The 20,000-nt window shown below is 43.3% G+C and overlaps 1 protein-coding gene across 1 annotated transcript in view; it reads right to left on the bottom strand.

Moving 5' to 3' along the window:
• tmem161b (transmembrane protein 161B) overlaps window positions 1–15,846 on the bottom strand; it is a 16,386-nt gene extending 540 nt beyond the window's left edge. The window contains exons 1-12 of the mRNA XM_056592401.1: window positions 15,598–15,846; window positions 11,317–11,420; window positions 10,359–10,442; window positions 8,556–8,656; window positions 7,414–7,570; window positions 5,719–5,870; window positions 5,534–5,594; window positions 5,284–5,424; window positions 4,162–4,275; window positions 2,831–3,005; window positions 2,323–2,419; window positions 1–2,194 (exon numbers count right to left, since the gene is read on the bottom strand). The exon at window positions 1–2,194 is cut by the window's left edge and continues 540 nt beyond it. Coding sequence (XP_056448376.1) covers window positions 1,899–2,194; window positions 2,323–2,419; window positions 2,831–3,005; window positions 4,162–4,275; window positions 5,284–5,424; window positions 5,534–5,594; window positions 5,719–5,870; window positions 7,414–7,570; window positions 8,556–8,656; window positions 10,359–10,442; window positions 11,317–11,420; window positions 15,598–15,600 — 1,485 coding nt within the window. The 5' untranslated portion in view covers window positions 15,601–15,846 and the 3' untranslated portion in view covers window positions 1–1,898. The remainder of the gene's footprint in view (window positions 2,195–2,322; window positions 2,420–2,830; window positions 3,006–4,161; window positions 4,276–5,283; window positions 5,425–5,533; window positions 5,595–5,718; window positions 5,871–7,413; window positions 7,571–8,555; window positions 8,657–10,358; window positions 10,443–11,316; window positions 11,421–15,597) is intronic.
• Window positions 15,847–20,000: the final 4,154 nt, after the last annotated feature.

Here is a 20,000-nt window from a genome sequence, read left to right on the forward strand (position 1 = left end):
TCAAACAGAACCGATACATTCATTATGTGCATACTCCTCATCTTCAAAACATAAGACAAGAAGTCTATATAAGACTTAGTAGAAAGCTCTTTAAAATGAGGGGAATGGAGAGGATATGGCTCCGTCGGACTGTTAAATGCAATCTGTACATCATTCACCAGAAAAAAAGCAAACCAATGGAATTCATCAAGTCTTGACACGTTGACCCTTTGTGAAACAAAAAGAAAAAAAATCAGTAGGAAACCAAACGTTTTGAGTGATCAGTGCTCCACTTGGTAACCATCCGACGACAGTCTCGACAATCACATTTGACAGGCAATTGTCAACAGCAAGATACAAACATTTATAGTAGATACAAGTTGATTCTTCATGGAGGCATGTATGTCCCGATGCAAACAAGAGCCGCTGATTAAAGAGCAAGTAATAAAGAGCATCTCCGATTAAACAGAAGGCCGCAGGGTTGTGTTGTGTTGTCAAATATGAGCCGACACCAAATCCACACTGAACGGACATATGAGACTTGGCACTATTTCGCAATCAAAGGACCTTTGAAAATCAACTATATACTGCGTCGTTTGTTGTTCTAAACTGGCTCTAAAAGAGAGATGGGAGATTGAAAAAAAGAAAAGAAAAGAGAAACAGAAAGGGAGAGTGTCGATGCGCTAGCGATCTGCAGTAGTGGACACCCGCTCCTTTTGATCACAATGCCCTTTTAACGAGTACAGCAGCCCTACAGTATAGAGATCTCACTTGCACCCAGACCACACAAACACACAGACATTCCTTCAACAGGGCCTGGGTGCAGTCCCCCATTTTTGCCCTGTTATTTCTGCACCAAAGGGAGCTGAAAAACTAAAAGTACCCTCGTTAGTGTGGCTCACCTGAAGCCGGAGTGAATTCAAGGGGGAAACTGAACGAAAAAAAAACAAACAAACAAACAAACATCCACATCCAACAAGTTGCAATGAATAAAAAAAACTCTTGTTTCGTTGGGCAGCAAGTTGACTTTAGACATGTTATAGTTGGCTTTCAAGTTAATCCACACTCTCCCACAAGTTGAGGGTCTCTGGTGGCCACAGTGGACGGGCCCATGGTCCATGGCAGACCGACCTCCACTGGGGCACTCCACTGGCAGCTTGTCCCTCTTCAGTCGTTCTGGAAACCTCCACAGGCATCCCCAGACCTCCTCCTGCCCCTTATCTCTGACCGATGTGCTGGGCCGCCACACATATCGCTGTTGCTTCACTTTAAGACGGTTACATAAACAACTGCACGTACATTGGGACAGCAGTGCAAAAGTAGGTAAGGTCGAACCAGACCCCAATGTTATCCCACCTTTGAAAACAAACCAGGGTGTTTTAAATGGGCCGACAGGATTGTTTTAACCGATTTGTGCTTGTTTTGGTTAAGTGGCTGTCGGACATGTTACTTCGCCACATGATACAACACGTTGAATGATGCCTCACATCAAATGTGGTCTTCATTTATGATAAGCAGACTTTGCCAAATTCACGCCACTGTCCCAAATAACGACACGTAAATGTTTAACATTACTGTTGTCATTCATATTAATACTACTAAAACAGTTAATTAAAAGTTTGTGAATACTGGTCTTTAAATAAAAAGGTAGTCGAAGAAGTAGTAGTATACTAGTAGTAGTAGTAAAAAAAAAAGAAAAAAAAAGAAAGAAAACATGACGAAAAGTTCAAAGTTCATCTGCGACGGAAGCACTGGGAGTAGGAACCGGAGGTCTTCGCGATATGACGGGGGGTGGAGGATGGGGGGGGGGGGGGGATGGGGGAGGAGGGAGCATGTTTAAAAGAGCCGGCGAGTCCTCACTGGGGGAACCCGGTTCCTCCCGGGCAGTCCTGTCTCCGCAGCCCTCGGCCGCCGCCGGGCTACGCCGCCATCAGATACTGGTGGTAGAAGAGGCCGAAGAGGGAGGTGGAGAAGAGGCAGGCGGCGATCCACCACGTGAGGAACGAGAGCAGGCCCCGGAAGAGCAAGGGGCTGAAGACAGTCCGGAGACCGCCCAGGGCCACCGAGAGCTGGGCCACCGAGGCCCGGGCGCCCTCCACCACCCCGTCCGGCGCCGCGTCCGTGCTCGGCGCCGCCTCCACGACGGCGGGGTCAAAGTTCATTTCGTGGAGGCAGGGCAGGTCTTCTTGAGGGTAGACCCACCAGGAGTATCCCCCTGTTGTGTGGCGCGCGAGGCAGAAGAAGATCAACGGAAGAGGAAGAGAAGGGGATGAGTGAGGTTGTGCGATAAGCTTAAATGCACATTTAAAAAAAGAGTTGGTGAAATATAGAGTAGCCGCTCACCCAAGGTTTTTAGCAGCAACGTGGAATGTAGCAGCATCACAAGCGGCGCCACATACTGTAGTGCGATCACGCACAAATAATAAAACACTCGTGCGACCTGGAACCCAGGAAGACAAAACGAGGAGTCGATTAATGTCATTGTTCTGGACGACCCCAAAATCTATTCAAAATCCAACAGATTTTCCACCGTTGAAAGCTCAAGAATCAGTTATGGTTCCACGTCGGCGCAACGCAATGACCGAGCAGACGCCTCGACGCAGTGGCGAACCTGTTTAGGTTCTGCGTCGGGTTTTAGTTAGAGGACCGATCGCAGCCCTTGCTGGATGCGTCGCCTCGACGCAAGGTTACAATTTTTGGAATGCGCACGTCAGGCCCTTTGCGTCGGATACAATGAGGGTCCGCAAGGGCATAAAGGGTCCGTAAACCCCCTTGCGCTGCGTTGACGTGGAACCATGGCTGAGCCTTAACACGGCGCCCCTTCAAGCGCTTCGACGGCTGACCCCCTCACCATCTTCTGCAGGTCGACGGCGCTGATGCGCCCCGCCTCCTTCTTCATCTGCTCCACGCCCTTCTGGGCCAGGTTGAGGTAGGCCTGCAGGTGGTGCCTCATCATGGCCAGCCGCAGCGCGCACAGCAGCAGCACGGCCCACAGACGCAGGGTGTCGTAGGTCTGCTCCGTCATGCTGCCCACACAAGAGAGCGGGTTGGTGGTGGGATCGTGGAAGCAAACATTTACTAGCGTCGGGGGCAAGGGCGGTGTCAAATTATACCTGGGTATAATTTGTTTCATTAAATCACATGACCAGAAAAAGGTATATTTAAAACTGAGTCTATTAATGGGACTAAAGCTAAAAAATTATATCCTTAAAAAATGTACTACAAGTACTAGTCGTATTAATTTCATTCCCATTATTCAAATGAACAATTCAAATAAAAGGCTTCAGCCAGAAATCGATCTAGCATCAACTGATCATGTGAATAATACTTATTTCCTGATGTAAATAATAAAATACAACACGCATAAAGTGTTGCATTACAACACGTTATTGAGATTCAACAGTCCAAGTCCAAGCACGTCTTCTGGAAGACCCTCAACAAAGAATTGTACATACATGCACAACTCTGCGGTCTTTTCACTCTTCGACAGCCAAGTTCCAACTACGTCACCTCTGCCTTTTTTATCTTATCCAAAAGGATGTTGAAACCGTTGCAAGTGCTTCTCTCTTCTGCTCATTGTGATGTTGCAGTGCACCTTTCATTTTTCATATCGATGAAGTGATGTGCTTCTTCCCCTTAACATCGACCAGTACATCTCCAAGGACAGCTAGCATGCAGTCTTTCACTGATTCAGGTTTGTTGTTTTAACCAAGAAACTGTGCCACATTGAGGAAGTCTGTTGTACTCCTCTCTTGTTCCCAACATGACCGGGCTATTACATCTACCCTCTGTTGGTAATTCAGAGAGAGGCTCTGCACTTTGATTCGACAAGCATGTAAACCCAATCGGATATGTTCCATTGAAGTTGGAGTGATTCGTGAAGCAGTGCCTTCTCAGATTGGGTTATTTTGTTACCAAGATAGCCTTGGGCAGATCAAACATATGGGCATTGGTATTGGTAATACAAAATATATATTTTGTTATTGAAAAATGTATTCTGATTCTGAGCTGGCACAAATGATGGCCTTAAATAAAATAAGGCCTGGTGTACATGATACAGAACAACACTCAAGGAAGAGATTGCCTCGGAACGGAGAAGCAAAGGCATAACTAGCAGATGGTTTCAAGATACAAGTAGTTGTTCCAGAGATGGATAACGCGAGTTGTATATTTGGGACTTACAAAGGCACACTCTCCTTCCCCAGCGTGGGGTTCATTATGTAGTCCTTGGTGATGGGCCTCACCCACAGCAGGACCATGATGAGAGGGGACAGGAAGTTGATATGAAGCAGAGTTCTAAAGGGGAGAGGGAGAGAGAGAGAGGGAGAGTCACACACCACGGCTTCTCAACAGCATCAAACCGACTCTGCATTAGAGGTGTGAGATGAGTGGAAATCTGACCAGTGGCCCTTTGAGCGAGCGAGTCCGGGAGAAATAAATATCTCAAATAGATTCCGGATCAAGTGTGTGGGAGTGTTGTCCCCACTTTTCCTAGCTCCCTTTGGTGAGATGCCAGTATAGCTCTCTTAAAATGTTTGGCCTTTTTTTTTTATTATCTCAATTTCAAGTTTATGGGAAAGCCAGCAGGTCTACGTAATCATCGCAATTTCTGCTAAAGAGGGCTGACAGAAAGTTAGCTGGTTGTGATGGCCTCGGCGGTAATCTGTGCGAGGGACAGGGTCTGCAGGATGTAAGCTCATGACAGTTCAGAAGGAGGTGGAGGCGGCTATTTAGGAGTGTCTGCTGTGTCCAAGTGGATTATCCGGTTGCTATAGCGCCTTGCTCGGCCCCTTCTCTCACGGTCATAGACACGGCACCCTGTGATTTCCGAAATAGAAATTTGGGGTGAACAGAGAACGAGAGAGAGCAAGAGAGAGACTCTTCAGCAGACCCGTCAGAGGGCTCTCACCCTGAACGATGCTGCACGCTGGACCCTTGGCGACAAGTGGAGAACCGCGCTGTACTTTTCATTACGTAGGGCAGAGGACATAGATAAGGCCATTGTGTGTTGTTGAGATTGTAGTAGTAGCTGTCTGACTATTGCCCGGTGTAGGCGGGGTAAATAGATGTATTCAGGGTCCAGATTAACACCTGCCACCAAGAAACGGTGGATTTGACCATTTCACAGGTAAAATATTTACAAACCACAAAATATCCTGCTTAGAAATCTTATTTTTTTGCTTAAACACATTTTTTTATTACAAGAGGCTAAACCTTGAGGGCCAAGGATGCAAATGATGGACCGCATTGGAACACATTTGGAACAAAGATAATGCATCTTAATCTGAACACAAGGTCACTTACTGTGTTACTTTGGCTGTGGTCAAGTTGAGTGCATCGAGGTGCATTTGGGCCAATCGCAGGCCAGGGAAAGTAAGAAAGGCTCCAATCAGAGAGCAGAGCAGGGCGAGGACAAGTTTGAAGGTCAGTTTCGATATGGGACCCCTGAGGAACGAGAGGACACAGCGCGGATTGTTAAGGTGCTCTGCAGGTCACGGCTCCACTCATTCAATTTGAATAAAAGACAAAGGGGATTGATGTTCTCTGCACATACTGAGAATCCAGGCCTTGGTGTTCTAGGAACTGCAGAGCACTGTTGGAGAAGTTGGCGAAACCTAGAAAACATAAATGGATAAAATCTGCTTTTAGTTACATGCACTGAAAAACATGCACTTGAGGTTTCCAAAGGTCAAACGTGGGGATACTTGAACGTGAATAACGATAGAAAGGCAAACATACCGTTCTCCAGGCCGAACTCTAAGTAGTTCTCGGTGACGATGAGGATGGCCATGGCTTTGACAAAGAAGAAAAAGCCGAAAGTGATGCAGAGCGAGCGCTCACCTCCCTCCTCCAGCTTAAAGTAGTGAGCCGTCAGAGAGAAAAGGCTCTTGCTGAAGCGTGGATGAGTCAAGGAAACAAAACCGTCGGAAACACGCACAATGTAAGAAAACTGTTTTGAAAGGAGCCATTATGGCTCTACACAACGCTGCATTTTAAGGCTGACCATTTTCTATAGAATGGCACATACTAGGTTTTCACAATGTCATCCCCAATTGCACTTTGGTAAACTTCACTCTCCCCCACAGTGACGTGCATGAATACTAAATCTCGCACAGCGAGCACCGTTTTTTTTTAACGGAGGCCGGGACGGCTTATTATTCCCCTGCCTTCAAGATTTCCCAATGGGCAAGGGCACAAACGGTTTGGAAAACCAACCTTTGTCTACAAGGTGACGCAACCCTGCCCTATTCTCATCATTTCAGCAGCTGCCAATGGTCAATTTAGTTATTAAAATAAAATGCAAATAAAATCGCTTTGGGAATCTGACTGTGTTCTTTTCACTGAAACCAAGCCATGCCTTTTTTATATATCATATTTAGCCACTGCTCATCAGTTCTCAATATTAATGGTCAATGCATCCTTATTCTCTGATCCTTGGTTCACTCCATCGTCCTCCTTTCATCCCCTTTGGGACAACCAACCAGCCCTGGTCAGTGAATATCCGGCCAAGCTCCGGCAGGAAACATCAGGCATCCGAACCACCGCATTCAGCTGGCATGGCCAAGATTGCCTCCAGGGGATGGAGGTATGGATAATGTGTGTATCATTTAACGGTCATTCGGCGGAACAAAATAGCAGGTGGGTTCTGACCACTGGAGCGATACAGTAGGAGCCGTCCGTTGACCACCCCATGGCCACTTTGTGTCAGGCTAATGTTTCACCCTTGCAGCAATGCGTCGAAGCCGACACAGATTTGGGTTTCCCGTGTTGGAGAAATAGATGTTAACCTTGGCCATGGAGCAGAGATGGCGATGAAGTGTGCTGAGTGCGGGGGGGCTTATAGGAGTGTTGTCAGGGAACAGGGGTCAGGCAGTCCAACTGGAACACACTCTTACCGATGAGCCTAAAGTCTCCAAAGGTACGGCTACAGAAATGTGCACATTGTTGATCCCATTTCTTTGTCGAAGCATGATAACTAGGATTTTGTGCATTTCGCCATTGTGTGTGTGGGCGCACAGCGCACATTTCAGCGCACATCTTGGCGCCACTTTTCGGAACAAACTATTTTCTCATGCTCCGGCTCCGTTTGCCTTTTCTTTGAAGGTGGCGACGCCAAAGTATCTGCTCAATGTATTTTTTATTTAATCTCCCGTTAGTTACGCAAAAGTGTTGTAGTGACACAAGTGACGTTAGGCATCTCTGATTATGTCTGCGTACCAGTTATGTGCACCGCTGTATATAGCCATGTCTTTATGCGTTGCCAAGGGATAAAAAAAGAGAATTAACATTTTAGAGTCAAATATTATGCAGACCGATACAAAAATAAACACAAGAAATCCGAGGAACAGCTGAATTCATTGCGAGTGGCTTTGAAGTAAAAGTGCATTTCGTATACAACTGAACAGTAATGGTAAACAACCAGCGCGAGGATACATGACGAAGGCCAGCACCAGCAGGCACCAGACCACACTGATGTTCATCTCTCCCGAGGGTTGGGCCACACTGTAGTACAGCTCCGTGATCAGGTACACCACCGTGGCCGCCACCGTGAAGTCCACCAGCCACTGGAACTCTGGGAAATAGTGGAGCGCTGTGGAGGACGGGCACGCAACGAGCGTTAGGAAAATGCGTGCTCATGGGACTTGTAGTCTTTTGCAGAAGAATTGTGAAAGGTTGGATTAAGAGCTCACTTTGCTGGTATCGTGTTTGAGAGTTAAGTATTATGAAAAAAAAAAAAGGGTTACCTCATTTTTATTTACGGTATATATAAGCATAGGGTGGCTTTTAGGGCTGTAACGATACGCGTATCGAAACCGAAATCGCGACACTCGAAGCCACGAACCTGTCTCGCAGTGTGAGAAGGCAGAAGCGCGATATGCCCTTTCTAACTCTCCGGTCAAAATGTCAGATTGAAATTTGCTAATAATTGTCTAAATAATAGTCTGCTGACAGCGCCCCCTCCTATGCCGTAAGTATGCGACGAGATGCCCTCTCTGTGATGACCGCTCTCCGTGGCTACGGAGGATTGCATTTCTCCACAGCCGTCGAAGTCCTCATATGCGATGTAAACGACATTTATCCAGAGTGGGCCAAGCGCGAAAAAAATTGCCTCTGTGATCCTGTCTCTATTGTTTTGTGTGATTTGACTGGCAGTTTGTCTGCTTATAGGTCGGAATGAAGCGGCCACCGATTATTGACAGGACGGGTACTTTATTCTACCGGACTCGTTCGCTTCTTCATTAGACACACGCGCTACCGCTCACTCTCCTCGCTCGTCCACTCACTCGCTGACGTCACTCACACACGCCCACTGCCAATCTCGCGCACACACATATGCTACTCGTTACACTATGCCTCGTTATTGCGACGTTCATGTTAAAGACGTTCATGTTTTTCCCCCATCTATTGAAAGTTAGCCTATTAAACATGTTGCATTCTATACGGCCTCATTATGTCATTATTTAAGCCACATAGCCTAATAAGAAGCGCTAGAATTCACTTTGGAAAAAAGCATTCCTGTAAGCAGACTCAAGGTGAACGTAAAATGTCAAAAAACAAACAGCGTGGGGTCATACCTAACGTGTCCACCTCCGTGATGTACTTGGTCTCCAGCTGTAGATCTATGTCCTTGGGAATGCTGAGCGGCTTGTTGTCTATGTGACCATTGTAACCCTTCCTGGAGTGACGAAGAAAGAGCAGTGTTCGCTGTAAGGCAGATACCGCAGTGCTGTACTTATAAGACATCCTTTCACATAGTCATCACCTCTTGATGAATGCCCCCAGATTCATGATTCATGTAATTGAGGCATGAGAATTAGACCATAATTTCCTAATTCGTTCAATCACTTCTCACTTCTTTTAAAGAAACATACGCCCATTGATAACAGCCTATCATCCAATTTGAGTTTCACAATCATGTTTCTATATTTGAAACATTAAATATAATTACATCCCATTATGATGCTACAACCTCAAAACCATCTTTACAACCAATTTGGCTGGTGGAAATTTGACCCACTTATTTCATCAACCACTCCGTCTCTTATTTTGTTCCTGGCTTCATACAAGTGTGCTCCACAATGCTAAGAAGAAACAAAGCCTGGCTCTAAAGGCTGGCCGAGCATGGACACGGCCTGGCCGAAGCCCTACTCCAGGGAAGCAGCCAGGTGCTCCTGTGAGACAAAATGGAGACGTGAGGTCCTAGGGCCTACACTCCATATCCCTGTGGCGAGGGAGCCAAACAAACCATATTGTTGATACTTTTTCTAAAAAAGGTAGGTCTCCACTATTATTGATGATAAATACTGGGGTAGCAATGAAACTCCTCCAAGCCTATGAAAGGAGGGAATGGGGGAGACAGGCTTAGCCAGCTGTTCTCTCCAGACCTGTCTGGAAGAAGAGCTTCACAGCGAAGCAGGGCTTTGTTCGTTCAGCCCCCGTGTGAGTGCTGGCTTCGGAAGACAATGCCACCGCAAAGACCGACGGGGCCAAAACGCAGCCAGGACCCATTTCATCCACGGGGCACCTGACTGGAGGAAAATATAAAGGGGGGGCCTGGTCCCGGGGCCTCCGCACGAGGTAGTGGTCCGGCGGACAGAAAAGAGCCAGAGCCGCATGGCACGAGCTGGCCAGAGGACAGTGGTCTGTCTTTGACTGCGAGGGATTAAGGCCCATGTGGCGATACTGAGCTCAGGCTTGCCGTGCACGGCCACAGAGAGAAAGGCGTCGGCTATGGAGCAGCTTTAAGTTAAAACCACAAGGGCACGGGGGGGGAACTGTAAGGATTACCTTTCCTGGTGGGACTTTGATACAGATTCACCGTAACAAAAGAAAACGGCACTGGATTCCTGTGTGCCAACATTTGGTCCCGAATTCCATCTGCGGCCTTGAAACATTGAAAAGGTGATTTTTATTTCGACTTGCTTTTGAATGGCTTCTCTTGTTTTATGTGGGCTTGGGCCACGAACCAGCCATGAAATTAAAAGATACAGTTAGCGACTTTCACAAAGGCTACCACGGAGCGTCCATTAAATAGCCTAACCTTGCACCAATATAATAGGACAAGTTTTCCTCGCCGATTATAAAGAAACCTATTTCTAAGCAAAAACTTGCTCCAGGTCCTGATGAAGGCAGGGAACAAAAAAAACAGACTTCTCGCCTCTCACTTCAAAACAGGACTTAAATGAGCCACAGGAGCACACATCAGCCTCATCTCCTCCCTGACAGCCTTGTGTTCTCCATCCATCTCCGACGTCTGCCTCTACTCTTTCCATTCCCTCCTGATGAAAGAGGTGCCAGCCGTACTCCACCCCCCACCCACACCCCCACCCATCCACCTCAACCCACTATTCACCAGCCGCCCGCCCCCCCCCCACTACCTTTCTTTCTTCTTCTGTCCTTTTTGTTGTTTCCCAGCTAAGCTCCTCAACTCATCTTCTGTAGGGTGCTGATACCATCGCAGACTGTAGGGGAAGGGAGAGGCGTGGCATCAGGTGGACAGGTGGCGTGAGAGGGAGGAAAGAGACAAACAGACAAGGGTTAGGACTATGACATTTTACACTGCATATTGTGCCTAGAAAAAATAACTACAATTACATATTTTTATAGTCTAACTCGTTAGAACAATTTATATTAGCTCTATTCTAGGTTTCTGATCAATAACCGTGATTATTACCATACATTGGAAATTGACTCGCATACTGTACACATCCAGGCACAAGGAAAGGGATTTACAAAAGGGATGTGATGACTCCCATTCATGAATTTGCTTGAAGCGAGAGCTAGTTTAAAAACATCCTTTAGATCATCCCTACATACTTTTACTTGGGAAGCATCTGGCCCCGCGTGTTTCTTGTGTGTGCAACTTTGTACGCGTTTCTGTTTGTATGCATGCGTGTTTCGAGACACGCATGCTTTTTATGTTTGTTTATTAGCAATATTGTACTGCGAAAAATTCCGTAGGGACCCTTTGAGTCTCCTGGTTTAAAGTTTTTCGAAAACTGGAATGGGAACTAAAAAACAAATTAATTATTAAATGTGTTCCGAAAAGCTGTTTACTGAAAAACACATATGCCCCTAATTAGAGAAAATTAGACGGGGACTATATTTCCAAACGCATCCTCTGGGGTCGTTCCAATATTGGGAAACCCTTTGGTGTCTGCTGCATTTTTAATACATGCTTTTCTTTCATCCGCGTTCCTCGTTTGCCGACTTCAAAAATGAAAACCTAGTAAAACGTTCTCCATTGTTCCAAGGATCCTTTTGAAAATGAAAAAGGGCGCGTTGCTTGGAAAACAACAGAGAGAATCATGAAAAGGAAGAAGAAATCCACATTACCTGCCACTGCAGAGTAGCCACCTTGCGAAGGAGTAATGAGGTATGATTTTCTGAATGACACTGGCCATTATCATAGTAACCACCAGCTGCACGCCAATCACCCCCTGTGGAATGCCGTCACAGGGAGGAGGTAGGGGGGGGGCGGGTGGAGAGAGAAGAGGATGGAGATGATGGTTATAATCATTCAACTGATAGGAAACATAACATGTACACATCACACACACACACACACACACACACACACACGTCATACACCGGGGGCTATACAGAAGATCTTTAATGCCCTCTGTACAAACGTCTCAATGTCATTGAGGAGCTTGGGTTAACCAGTTGTTGTCTTTCTGCAAGCATCCAGTCATTAAGGAAAAGCCAACCTCAAAAACAACTAGGCCTCTGAAGTGCTGTGATGTGACACCATAATGACCAAGTGCTGACTTTCCTCCCCCCCCCCCCCCCCCTTCAACGTGAGGAAGGGGCGCCCAACGATTGAAACGTATATCCAAACCTAGATGCCACCTGTCTAATCATTTGGCACAACAAATTACGGGTAAAATCTCTTGTCCAGTTAGGACGGCAGAATATAGGCGGACAGTGCAATGGGTTTGCTATTCCAAAGGTGGAAATGACATGGAGCGTAACATTAATACAAATCTGAATGAAGCTTGTGTCATTAAGGCTGAAAGCAAACAATAATTTGCCTGACTTTAGCCACTGGATAAAATGAAAGGTTGTCATACAACCAGGCTAGATCAAGATGACATTTCCAATGGATAGAAAATGAAAAAGACCTTTACATTTGTTGATTGTTTTGATCCAAACTTTTTGAAAATAATACTCTCCTAATATTGTGTGAATATATGCGTTGTGCCAAAATAGTTTCAATGTCACTGCAATGAGCTCAGGCAAGCATGACGTCCTGAATATCCCCCGGGTATGCCCTGATTCAGACGTAGAGGTTTGTCTGACTTTGAACCAGGTGGACTGCACCCGTCCCCGAGTATACCTTCTATTCAGAATAATCTAATCTAATCTAACCTGAACACACTGCATATTATTTATTTCAGAGTAGATCCAATTTCATAATGATATGGACATGGTCAAACATACTGTAAACTAGGAACTGGGAATACAACCGATGCATGCTTATTACACTCAGATGAGCCTTCAGTCCTATGGCATGCATTAGGCCTATGTGAACTTCACCAAGATTTGAATAAAGCGATCATCAAAATACAGATGACAAGACAGGAAACCTGAACAAACCTTGCTTTTCACTTAACTTCATTAAGGTGTTATTATGAACACGAATATGTAGGCATCACACTATGTCCTTCTACATCACACCTCTCAAACAAAGACTGATTCAATTTGTAAAGTACATAAAATGAAGCATGCAAAGAAGATTGCATTTCATGTGACTTCAACAATACCATTCAAACAAATGTTTGATTGCGTTTGCAGATGCATCATAAATCTTACTAAGTGGCTTTGAAAACTCAGCCCAGAGCTTCCTTGCCACATAATTTGCGGCTCAAGTGCTTATCAATAGGTTGTGAAATGATCTCCCTCAAACTCACCACCACGTCATTCCACACTCAAAATCACTGCAGCCAGCATATCTGCAATACGTCAGCCTGTCAAATTCCCAAACAGTTGAAGCAGCCAGCACTTCTGTGATAGGTAGCTTAAGGTTTAGCCAGGCGAGGGAGCTCAACAGAAACCAGGTGCAATGAGATCAATATTCACTTCAGTTCACATGGATTGAATTATTCCTACCATGCTGCTCCTTTATCTCCTCTCTATAGGGCAGATTCAGAGTGTAAGATGGCACGTGACACAATCAATAAGAATCACTGATATCAGGGCTGGCACACACATAAGTGACTACTGTTAATGAGCGAAAGGGAGGACCCTCAAGGCTGCTAGTTTAGGGATGATGATTGACAGAATCCTCATTGTCTATTGGTTAAATAGAAAATACATCCCTTAACATAATGCACATGTATTGATGGTTCTGCAATACCAATACCCGTTAGGGTTGGACGGATACAACAACCTTAGGATAAAGCTAAAGTATATACCTCTTTAGACCGTTTGTCTCTTTAAGCTTGGCATTTTAACACACCTTATGTAGCCAACATAACCTGTCTACATTTCTTATTTTTTAGACATAATACTTGGTAAAAGAGTATATAGGTCAATAGCCACGTGTTTCCAGTTTGCCGAGACTTGGCCATTCTCTACGGGAGACTAGTGAGGACCTCTGGCCTGAAGGAAATTAAACCAGCATGCCTCCTTATCTTGCCCAGTTCATTTGACCCCCTGTACGCAAAGATCAATTCAACACTGTGTGTGTGTGTGTGTGTGTGTGTGTGTGTGTGTGTGTGTGTGTGTGTGTGTGTGTGTGTGTGTGTGTGTGTGTGTGTGTGTGTGTGTGTGATCAGGGCTGCTGTGATACCCGCTGCCACTCAAGACGTCAATAACCTATCTGACATTTTACCCATGAAAATCACTGGAGGGGTGGGGAATCCCCATGGCAAATTTGGCCAAAGTCATGTGCCATTTTGCATGTTGGAACTTGATGCAATAAGTTCCAACATGCAATAAGACATTTTGTGTCATCATAAGTAACTGTGATATATTTATATTTGGTTCTAAAAAGTAAATGTAAAAGTACAAATATTAATATTACTGATCCATTCTATAATAAATATTTTATAGAAACAATATATTATATTATATACAAGCCCTTTTTTTAAAACCTTGAACTTCAGTTGTGCGGATACTTAAGGTTGTTGTACTGACGATAAGGGGGGCTTTCTGTTATAGTTTGGCCGTTAGTTTGGTACTTCATTTCATTGAGATAACGTAAGCATGACGACAAATGCTTTGGTGTGTTAGCATGAGGAGCTTGAAGACCGCGCCAAAGATGACTGTTGAAAACTTACAAACTTCCAGTGCTTTACTACAGGTTGAGGCACCACTATGAACAATGGAGCCTACAGTGCAGTCTAAACATGAAAAAGCCTAAACATAACTATCTTCTCAGATATCTGGCAGCTCCAACAGAGGCAATGTTTTGGAAATAAACTAAGGTATGTTTACCATGCAACAAGCTTTGTGGATCTTTCCTAGAATAGATGGTCCAGTGATGAATAATAGCCCAATAATAGTAATTTGTTGTGTGTATATAACACTAGTCTACTCATTTATGAGGTTTATTCTCATATTAATGTCATCACAGACCTAATTCATAGTTATGGTCAGTCCAAGAACCAATGTATAATATAAAAGGCATATGTAATGACACAGGTATGAAAATAAACATTTATTTATTTTCATACCTGGGATAATGTGTTATAAGGAATATATGACATCTCAACATAAGGAATAATATGTTTATAGTCACACTGAATTATGTCACTCACCTTAAGAAACTTATTTTAAAAGGGTTCTCAATTTTACTAAACTTACTAAACTATTTGATGCACATGTTATCCTCACAGACTTGTTGAATGTATAAGCCTACCTTCAAAGAACAGTAAGCCAGATTTCAGTTCAAGCGCTTTACCATAGTAATGGATTCAGTTATATTTCATAAGTGCATATCATATTATCTCAGAACTGATACCAGCATAACACAAAGACACATAGTAACTTAGTGACCACCTGTACTGTATATTTTCCTCAAACATGTTGATCTCTGCCCCTGAACCATGAATGAAAGAGCACATTTACACACACTGTCTGCAACATGACTGATCCAGAACATTTAGAAACTTCTCCAGAGTCTCGGAGGACATCCCGAGGTCAACCTGAGCAGGCCAGGTGAGATTGGGAGAGAGACGTGCTGGCGACACCTTCCTTTTTAGTATCACCACAGAACGGTAGTCCTTGTCATCAATTACGCCGCAAGCGAACACAGTAGACACACACATTGCAAAGAGTATTTGTAGTGGAGTGTGGTAACCCCATACCTGTCATGCCAATGGACATAACAACATTACATGCCATAGACGCTAATTCACGTTAAAGGGTTCACATGAAGTGCAATCGATGCTAGCAAGCTACATGTGCTAGCAGGTTGCTAATACCATTAAGATTAGCATCTTACATAGTATCCCAGTGCAAACACACACACACATTCAGAAAGGAAATGCATGTGGCTCTACAACGGCTTAACATTTGCTATGAATGCATATAGACCGCTGACACGGAACACTTGCGATTACACCGTTAGCAATGTAAATGTTAGCGGTAGCTCGGTGCTGTCACACTCACCATGTTGATGCAGCGGTGCTGAAACAGGCTGCCCGACAACTGTCACACTGAGCACCCCTTGTCGGAAATCGAGCGGCTCGGAGCACATAAGACCTCTTTTGCAATGGTGGGGCGAAAAGTGATTGTGTATGTCCTCTAGCAAAGCATCACCTTACTGTAATGAGGTTGAGCATCGCCAACAATCACTTGATTCTACCTCTCTTCCACTGTATTTTCAACTGCAGTAGAGGTCATGCTAAGACTGTGATATTCAGGCGCCCGAGAATATGCCTGTTCGTTGGCGGTTAATAATGTGTATTTTGTTTACTTCTTTGGCGTATGAAGTTTAAATATGTAAATAAGGAGTCGACTAAAATATTTTACGTAAAGCAGTGTACACACGTTTTTTCTGAATATTTTTTAGATATGTCCGAATTAGTTGTTTTGCACAGGCATAGCGGAGAACACCTTAAATAGACGCAAGGACCGCACAAACCGGAAAATGGCATAGTCACACATGACAGTTCTGCACCTGCATCTGTGGAGGATGCTGAAGAAGGGCTCTATGTTTTACCGTTGCAAAGCAACTTTTCTTTTTTTTAAATAACCCTAGATTGATTGAGTTGGTTAATCATGTATAAATACATTCATACATTTAAGTGTGTGTGTGTGTGTGTGTGTGTGTGTGTGTGTGTGTGTGTGTGTGTGTGTGTGTGTGTGTGTGTGTGTGTGCGTGTGCGTGTACATGTATATTCAATTTATCTATATATATTGATACTTAAATCATTAACTTCAGTCATGTAGTGATTTTTGGTTAATGGTTTAAGTGAACCATTAAATTACATGAACAGGCTCAGTAAGGTCATCTAATAAGGTACTATGTAAGCTTTATAAGATGTCTCTTGGCTGGATGGTTGTATGGTAGAAGTTGTATTAATTATGTTTTTCCAGAAACGGTAAAACTGATGACACAAAAATATTACAGCAGATTCTTAACATGTGAAGTATCGGAATAAAGAATGTCATCATTTTGAGCCAAGGTATGGCTTTCTTATGCTCAAAGCAAATACCTAAGCCCTAATCAGGTGCCAGATAGTTAGTTTTTATTTAAAGCTGTACCCATTTATAAGCAGTGAGTAAACAATGGGTTACTTAAACCGAGTTAAATCAGGATATTTATCCATTGAGTTTTTTATTATTAAATGTCAGTATAATATATAATGGGCATTTGTCAATGGCACAATCATTAGATGTTTTATATTTATCTGTGAGGGAAACCTAGTCCTTTAGGACATAGCAAATCAACTAAAGGCTTATGAGCATCACACTGGTTCATACTGGAGCATTATATGCCAAGTACTACATATAATTCAGTTATGCCCACCTCTTGTTGTTTCCCTTCATTGACAAGTGTTGCATTTCAAACACTTGTGATTTACAGCGAGATGGATTCCCCAAACTAATCAGGGTAATTATACCATGATTGTTCAGAAATACGATGGGAGTGGTCTAAAATTGCTATGCAATTTTGGGTGTAGCTAGTTCTGGTGGGACACCCTAGTCATGTGCCCTCTGTCAGCTGATTTCCAACCAACCGGGTCTAATCAACCACACGTACATTGATAGGTAGTCAATTTAAGACCCTCCATCTCAAACACACTGCACAGTTTGCCGAACAGAATTTCGCCCACCGCCACCCCAGCCTTCACCTGCTTTGGTTCTGCTCTTTATTTTATATAAACTGACCAATGGATTAAGATATCTGTATCCCATGGGGGATTGTATAGTGCTGCCTGTTGTCCAGGGTTGATATGCTGTTGTTATTATGTATCTGACATCTGTGTGTCATGCTTTAAATCCTCGTCAAAATGAATTTTTTTAAGCATTTCATGCAATAAATGGTTGAATCTATGACATGAGATACGTAGATTAGCCTAACCAAGCCTACGATTTTTACTCTTGTGCACTGTACAATAAGATGTAATAAAAGGGATTCTGATTCTGATGAGTGATTCCCTAAAGAACTACCAAATTACGCTGAAATGATAGCTCTCGAATTGAACCAAGAACACCTTTACAGTGTATAACATCTGTTTGGATGTTCATGATTGGTTCAATTTAGAAAATGGAATTCAAAATAATACACAGGGAAAATAGTGTGTTATGTCATTAATAAAGCATAATGTAAAGGTTTCTCCATACTGCTACCTACATTTTCTCCCTTCTATTATTGTGGGGGGGAAATAAACTCCATATCCCTCCCATTGTATTTCCTATTACAATAAGAACAATGACTGCTTCTGATTGAACTGTATTCTCCCTGGAGTTAATACCCTTAATAGAGCTCTGCCTGAATATTTCTGTTCAGTATTGTCCCTGGATAATTTGATATTTATATTAAACATAATGACCAGGAATTTCAGCGTACAGTGTTAGTGTTTGGGCAGTGCTTCTCTGTGATTTATCTGCATGACATATTCTCGGTCAATAGTAGCATATTTTTAGTTCCAACTTTCAGCCCTTGCAATTCAAATGACTATTAGTACAGTGAAAAAATAAATAAAAGACATATACTATCAGTCAGATAAACCTTGTTTGCATGTACTGTTCAACCCAATGCAAAATGTTGTTATTCTACAGTGGTATCAAACAGCCAGATGAAATGTGTATCACTGATCTCAGCAATATACCTAAAAAGATCAAATACGAAAAAATCACATCAAGGCCTCATAGTTTTAGGTAAACTTGAATGTAAATGTAGTGCTTTGATGCTACTATTTAGCCATACACTATCCAAATAATTTTGCTCTCTTGACGTCTGAATGTCTAAAAAAGTAACAATAGAACCAAAACCTAGAATAGATTATTATCGGTTAATAATTGGTCAAACATTAAAAATGCATTTCACATCCATGATCTGTGTTGAAGGGATCTCATTCTGCTTCATTTAGTCCATATCAGGCCAGCAGAGTTCAGCTATCCAATTGGAGGAATTCGCCTTGAGCTAAAAGTCTTCAAGGGTTAACATTGGTTAAAGCCTTTTTTTTTTTCATCAAGCAATTTGAATATTTAGCGCTGCAGCTATTTAAAACGCTCCATGTATAAATGTCAGTGCAGACCACCGTCGACACCAAGCCCACCCTAAGATACTACAGTGTCATTCCATCAAGGACGGAACAAGGCCCTTTCCTTGCCTTTGCTCTCAAAGACACAATTACACTCTGAGAATTTGAACATCAAGATGTTACGGACAACCTTTTGTACTAAATGCCTGCATATTTCTTTTGACTGATGAAATTAACACGCTATCTGGTTATTTTGGTTATTTCTGCTTCCAAATAAGCTGGTTCTATTTCAACCAATCGGCTGGGTTCCAGCCTCTGCTCTGCTTGCTTTACATCAGGGATTGTAATTAACAGCGGCATTAAGGACTGGGCATTTTTGTTTAGACAGAGGCTTGGACTGGACCGCTTCACAATGATGGAAGAACAAATCCCGACAAACATACGCTATGGCCACTCTGGATATATCTCATATGGAATATTTGAGGGCTTTGCCATGCTGCAAAGTTGTCTTTTTCATTTTTTTTCACTTGTAAAACTACCCCTTTTTAAATGTAATTTTAAATGAAAAGACTTTAGACTGTAGTATGGATTTTTATCTAAAATTATTTTGTCTTAGAAAGCGTGTGTTTGTGTGTGTGTGCGTGCGTGTGTCTCTGCATGAGGGAGAGAGGGGCGTGTTAATGAGGATGAGAGAGAGAGAGAGGGGGGGGAGAGAGCGATAGAGAGGGAGCCAGAGAAAGAGGGAGATACTCATTATAATCAAGCCTTAATGCTGGCTGAATTAGTGCTCTTATTTTCTTTTGAGGCGGTGAGAGAGTGGGGCAGGGTTTTTTTGTGTTGAGGGAGACTAATGCGTGGATATGTCTGAATATTCTGTGTTAAATTTAAATGACAGGCACTTTCCTCTTGCAGATTTGGAAACTGACGACTCAAGCAAGACACCTTGTTTATGTTCTGCAGGGTTTTTAAACAAAGGTTTTTTGCTGGGGCTCAGCGTGAGTGTGAGAGGAGTGCTACTGTTTAGATGCCTACCACTCAGGCTGCATTATATACAGTTCACTCCACCATCATATATGTATTACATGCATATTGTTTGTCTACTGTGGCTTCTTCATTTTTTTGGTATCAATAATGCATGTTACTGCATATTCTTGTTGCCTGAGTCTGTGTGTCTGTGTATGTGTGTGTGTGAGTTTGTGTGTATTTCTAGCCTTGTTTATGCATCTTAAATGTGTAATAATAATTTATGTGTGCATGTTCTTCGATCTTACACCTCTTCATGCTATGTAGTATTAATTCTATAAATTAAAATAATGTTTTAAGTAACGTGTTAATAGGTTGCTGTATACAAATATAAAT

This window comes from Gadus chalcogrammus, chromosome 6, assembly GCF_026213295.1.
Source record: "Gadus chalcogrammus isolate NIFS_2021 chromosome 6, NIFS_Gcha_1.0, whole genome shotgun sequence".
Classification (NCBI taxonomy): domain Eukaryota; kingdom Metazoa; phylum Chordata; class Actinopteri; order Gadiformes; family Gadidae; genus Gadus; species Gadus chalcogrammus.